The sequence below is a fragment of the Camelina sativa genome, chromosome 6, assembly GCF_000633955.1.
Source record: "Camelina sativa cultivar DH55 chromosome 6, Cs, whole genome shotgun sequence".
Taxonomy (NCBI): Eukaryota; Viridiplantae; Streptophyta; class Magnoliopsida; order Brassicales; family Brassicaceae; genus Camelina; species Camelina sativa.
The window spans coordinates 12683719-12690281 of record NC_025690.1 but is presented as its reverse complement, the minus strand read 5'-3'; the positions used below and the strand labels follow the sequence as shown (position 1 = coordinate 12690281).

At 36.3% G+C, this 6563-nt stretch overlaps 1 protein-coding gene across 1 annotated transcript; it reads left to right on the top strand.

The window, feature by feature from the left end:
* Positions 4666-5192, top strand: LOC109133484. Its single transcript, XM_019246742.1, has one exon. The coding sequence runs from the start codon at positions 4673-4675 to the stop codon at positions 5186-5188; it is 516 nt and encodes a 171-aa protein (XP_019102287.1). The 5' UTR covers positions 4666-4672; the 3' UTR covers positions 5189-5192.

Here is a 6563-nt window from a genome sequence, read left to right as displayed (position 1 = left end):
TTGTTGTGGTGGCCCTCTAGGTACCTCAGCTTAGTATTGAGCGAATCATACTTGGCAGTCAAGTCATTGTATCCAGAATCGATCTTGTTGCTCATCTCCACAAATCGTTTTGCGGTGTCCATAGTGGCGGATGCCTGATTTTGAATCATCTGCTGAATTAGGCCGCGTAGTTTAGCGTCTTGGGATTGGTTCTGTGGGCCTTGTTGTTGTTGGAATCCAGGTGGGGCCATGGGTTGGTGGTAATTTCTATAATACTGCTGCTTAGGGGCATAACCTTGATTGTATTGAACAAAAGGCTTATGTTGGACCTGGTTCCCTTGAACTGTTGATGGGTAGGTTTGGTCTTGAGGATTGGCAACATTCCGGTTACGGTAAGACAGATTCGGATTCGGCTTGTAGTTGTTGTACTCTTTGTTGTAACCTCCTTGGTTGTTGATGTAGTTCACATCCTTTATTTGAAAATTCTCCCCATCTTGTTGTAAAAACTGCTCTTCCTCTGATAATGCATGAACATGCTGCTGCTGGCTGAGTATTTTTTTCGAGCTTGTCATTGAGGGCTTTCATATCCCTATTGTACTTGGCATCTTTCTCTCCTGTAGATCGCACAGTACGATCATACTCCTCATTATAATGCCCATCAGATTGAGCCAAGTTCTTCACTAGGTCTCAACCTTCATCAACATCCTTGTTGAGGAAGTTACCATTGCTTGCGGTGTCTAGCAACATTCGTATCTTGGGGACCACTCCTCTGTAAAGTGTACTCAGCAATGAAGCATTGCTAAAGCTATGATGAGGACATCTGGTAGTGTATCCCTTGAAACGTTCCCAAACTTCACTAAACGTCTCATTGTTCTTCTGAATAAAGCTGGAAATGTCATTTTGCAGCCTTGCGGTTCTGGAGTTGGAGAAGAATTTGGCTAAAAACGCCTTCTTGCACGCTTCCCAGGTGGTGATGGACTCCTTGGGGAATGATTTCTCCCAGAGGTGCGCTTTGTTTCACAAGGAAAATGGGAAAAGCCGGAGTTTGAATCTATCCTCACTAACTCCATTTATCTTTGTGAGGCTACAGTGCCTATCAAATTCATCTAGATGATCCAATGGGTCCTCCATTGGCAATCCATGAAACTTGTTGCTTTGAATCATCTGGATGAGACTACTCTTGATCTCAAAATTGTTGTTCTGGACAACAGGTGGATCAATGCCATTCCTTTGAGTATGAGTAGATGGAGCATCTCCTGCTCCTATGTTGGTCCTTGCTTAAGGAGCTAGTGGACCGTTCCGATTGTTCATTGTCTCTTCAATGGTTGCTGGTTGCGGTTGTTGAACTTGTTGTTGTCGAAGTAACCGTGGTCTGTCGATGTTGTCGATGAATGGACTCAGGTTTTGTTTACCCTTGGATCGTGTTTGCTTGCACAAGTAGGCGACCGAGTGTGTACACGAGGGTCAACCCGATCCATGTGATCGAGTGATGGGTCGGGTGGGTGCTCGGGTTGTACCTGAGATTCAAAACCAACAAACACGAAACCAAACAAGTCAGATGCCGAACCAATATGGATAAAAGAACTTGATCTAACAAGTGCTGAAATCCGAAACGTAGCAAAATTAAATTCAACCAAATGGCAACGACGCCAAATTGATAACATGATTTTCACCTAGGGTATCAATTCCCTATGCAGTTGTAGTACAAAGGGTTATCAATCTAAATGGTTGTTTATGCTAGCAGGAATGATGCAATCAGAACAATGCAAGTCAAGCCAAGCAAAATATGGTTTTGATCTAACAATCCTAGAATAAATAAAGAAAATATATAAACAAGAAACCACACGACCTAAACACTCGATGCAAGCATTCGAGTACATGATCGGGTGGGGTGATCGAGTAAGCAAAGAAGGTATGAACAACTCGAGGTGTTATTCGAAGCAGGTGATCGTGTACCTGTTCGGGTAATGGATCGAGTGACGAATAAAAATGCAAGCAATTAAAATACAAAAGCTTCTAAGGATGGGGTAATCGAATCCTAAGTGTTCCTGACCAATATAGATGTCTTACATGCCTCAAGCAAATATTCCCTAGACAATGAATCTCTAAAACCTTGTCAAAACACTCTCGTGATAGAAATAATCAACCTTGATCACTCCCCTACCCAACTCTCGTTGGAGAAACATGACCAAGCAGGCAATAAGAACCGATTCATTATTGTCAATAAACCTCTTAGTCATCTAATCTCTTAGGCTAAGTGAGTAAATCTCTGGCATTGGTTGGTTTAAGCATTTCATCTACACCTCTCGGTGGTAAAACACCTTAGATCTAATCTCACCCTCTCGGTTTGTTGACAACATTAAGAACACCAATCTAGAAGGGAATCTATAAAACATATACAATCAAACTAAGACATCCTAGCCGATCAAGAGCACAAAATCATCTATCCCATCCCTAGAAACTTTGCTACACTACTTGGAAATCATAACAAGAAACATAAAAGCATATATGAACGAAAATTGCATGGTGTTAAAAGATAGAGTAGATAAATAAGAGTACAAAGTAGAAATCTAAAGAAATGACAAAATATATAAAAGAAATCCTAACAAAAAGTGTAAAGTGTTTTGAGTCGCTTAGTCCTCTCACAGAAGCTCTCGCTCTCTGGGTTTCGGGTTTGCGGCGTGTTCGTTTTCGAGGAAGAAGAGGGGGGGGGGGGNTATATATGGAAACCCTTTTGACCTAGCTTCCCAGTCTTGCCCGAAGGTCTACTCGATGGGGTACACGAGGATAAGGTCGGGTTACACCTCGGGTAGATTTTCGGGTTGTTCTTCTTGCTCTTGGATCCTCCTCGATCGTGTTGGGGTTCAGACTGTTCTTCCAGCTCAATTGCTCCTTCGGGTACATGCTCGGATTTGTCCTTGTTTCTCCCCATTTTAGGCTCTAAAGCACCTGTTTTCATCCAAAGTATGCAGATGCAAGAATGCAACACCCTAAATGGTCTAAAAGTGAATTCCTACAGTTAATGACCTAAAAATGCTAAGGTAAGGATATAAACAATGCAAAATATAGACAAAAAAAGATGCTAAAAACATGTAAATTAGAGAGTTATCAGACTGATGAGAAAAACAGAATTGCATGTGACGATCCGAAATGCTATTCCTTGGATTGTGTGTGGTATTTAGAAGGCGTGCAACTCATCTCTCTGTGCAGCAAAAGCACATGATCACAATATTCAATTAGCTCGAGCTTTGGAGGAAGCTGAGGAGTGGTTGTTATAACAGAACTTCTAGACACAGGAAACAACTATGGAGCAGAGGCGAGTGGTACGATGTCCCCAGCGCTGGAGCAGACCACCAATTGGTTTGTTAAAGTGAAATGTTCATGCTTCATGGATGACAAATACAACTTTTATTGGTGGTGCTTTGATCTTAAGAAACCATGATGGTAGTGCGCTTTTTCATGCTTGAGATGCTTTCAGACCAATGAACAATAGGATTTTAGCGGAGCTTCAATGCATTTTGTGGTGCATACATAGTTTGCAGGAATTGCACATTACATGGTGTGAAATATGGACTGATTGTGGTGTTGTTTTTGCTGCTTTAGAGAACCCGACAGAATGGCCGAAGTACAGAACCCAAATTAAGAAGATTAACCAAGAAAAACAGGTGATGGGGGAGGTGACTTTTAGACTCTCTTCACGGAAAGCCAGTTTTTTGGCCAGGGCGATTGCTTGCATTGTCACGAGGGAGGGGAGGTTTACGTCTATGGGTGGCCCTTCCTGGTTACACGATCTACTCGAGGAGGAACTACACGAGAGTAGGTAAGGTAACGGGAGGTTTACGGTTTCGGCTTGGATAATACCAAGCTTCTTTCTTAATTGAAGTTGTATTGTTTTGGCTCTTATTCCTTTATTTAATTGTGATTACCATTGTAGTATTTTTACGTTGTCTCCTTTCATGATGAATAAAAAAAAGAATGTGGATGAAGACAATAAAAATCTATTTGTTCTAGGTTTAAGAACAGTAATGGGTTTACAATTGCCATTTTTTTTGTTCAGTTACGTAAAACATGGAGATTTGTTCAGTTTTTAACTTTTTTTTTCTTTTTTTCACACGATCTTTATGACTGTTTTATTTGTTTTTTAAAAGTAAACATAAATAAAATCTATGTGGCATAATCTTATGGATGTGTGACTTGTGTTTTATAGGATAAAAGATATATATGTTAACTTAATTTGTAAATTTTAGTAATCTTGTAAGAAATTTGAATATAAATATTTATTTAAGATAAGTATGTTTAGTCAAACTTCTTTTGTTAGATTCATGAGTATTATGCACATAGTATAAAATTAATGGATTGGTAACTTTCTTATTAGCTGCATTATAAATACTTCTAAACCTACAAAATATTTTAACAATAATAAAGTCAAAGTCAAAATTTTAAATATTGTAAATACTATATAAGATTATACTCCAAAATAATTTTCTTACCAAAAGTATGTATATACAATTCTTATTTTAAAATAAATATTTTTATAACCCCCAAAAAAAAAAATTATTCATAAATTTACATCTATAAATTAGTAATATTGACTTGACTGGAAAATAAAATACTAACATAAAATAAATACATGAATCTATAAATATAGAACATATATGTTGTTTCCAACCACTCTTACATAATTTACCTAACCATGTCATTCACTAATAAACCTAATTTGATATTGTTGTTTATGATATTTTCGACTCTTATATTTTTTACGTTGTCATTAGATTTGTCAAATGCTCCAGCAGAAGCACCAACTTCGTATGGTGACGGTTGGTTACCTTTCGCCAAAAAACATGTTATAATCATCAACAAGGTAAAAAACAAAGAAATTTTGAATGTACATTGCAAATCTAGCAAAACTGATTTAGGGATGGTCCATATTCCATGGAATGGTACATGGGATTTTAGATTTCATGTTAACTTTTCAAAAACAACAAAATTTCATTGTCATTTTACATGGACTGGAGGCGGATCTCACTATTTTTATATATTTAAAGTATCAAGAGATGATCATGTACATGGGAAATTTCTTGTTTGTAAAGAATGTATATGGGAGGTGGGAAGAGATGATAAAAACCCTATTTGTCGTATTCCTCGTTCTGAGAAAGACAAACCGTATTGTTTCAAATGGGAGGATGGTCCTTGGAAAAAGTTATTGTAATCATTAATTCTATCATATCAATATTGATTGAATAAATAATACCATTTAAATATTTCAATGTTCACAAGCTTTCTTTATTTGAAGTTTTAATAAATATCTACTTGAGCAAATTATTAATTTTAGTAGATAATATTTTTCTATTAAAAAAACCTCCATTCTTTCTAAGAGAGGGTATTGAACTTGTATTTTAAGGTATTTGATGGGATTTTAATATTTTAGGATTTTGCAAGATTCTATTGCTCTTTTTGAAGATGTTTGGTTATTTGTTAGAGTTTTTATATTTTTTTAAAAAATACTTTGGGATATGGATAAATTCTCGTTTCAGATTTTGAGAAATTTTAGGATATTTTATAATAAAAAAAAATTGCTTCTAGAACTCAGATGACGATGATAGATGCTCTCGACTTCTCATCAATTTTTCATGAGACTGACCGTCGTTTGGAAGAAGATGAAGTCTGTAAGAGCCTAAGAAGCAAATGTTAGAGAAAAACCAAAGTGGGAGTATCGAAACATAAGTAAATGATGGAGGTGTTGTCCTTTGTAGGCATTGCTCTAACTTCATTCAACAGACCGTTTGCTATCTTCTCTGCAACATTCTCTGTCCCTCTTTCTCTTTCATCTGTTTCATTTGTTTTATACATAGACACTACATTAGATCCAGGTTCTAAAACATACTACTAACAAATGTATTGATGATTCAAAAAAAATTGTTTACCTGAAGTACAAGCTGCGCAGCTTTCTTCGCTTGAGACTGCAAAAAGAGGTATGTTATGACTCTATGTACATTTCCTATGCTTGAGCGAGCCTTAACTATTTGTGACGCTGAAGTTGCTCATTTGTCGAGTCTCTTGTTCTGTTTTTCACCTGCACTTTTGTTTATATGAACTTTATTATGCTCTTGTTAGTTAGGCATGAACACTTATTAATGTTAAATCCACGCTAAATACGCTTAAACATTAGGCATGAGCAAATACGCTTATAAACAAACTGAGCAAAACGTTTATGTGTTTAACTAGTCAACTGAGCAAAGGAAATGTTTATATATGACTCTGCCAAGAGCTAGAAGATGTGATGAGGTGAGACTTTAATTTTAATTTCCCACGAAAAACTGTTTTTTCTTTTTATGAAATCCTGTAAAATACTACCTCAAAGGGTATGATTTTGAGTGAGAGTATTTTTAACTAAAAAACAAATCAAAATCTCCTAAAATCATTCAAAGTAGTAGTTTTTAAAAAAGTTGTGATATTTTGAATAACAATAGATTTTAAGTAAGTTTTATAAATCATTGATTGAATAACAAGGGATTGTAAATTATTTTAAATGATTTTACATAAATCTAAGTTGAATAACATAGGATTTTAAAAGATTTTTAAAA

Bases quoted from the DNA above. Each gene is read 5' to 3' on its own strand.
- LOC109133484 (XM_019246742.1), top strand. From the start codon at position 4,673: ATGTCATTCACTAATAAACCTAATTTGATATTGTTGTTTATGATATTT.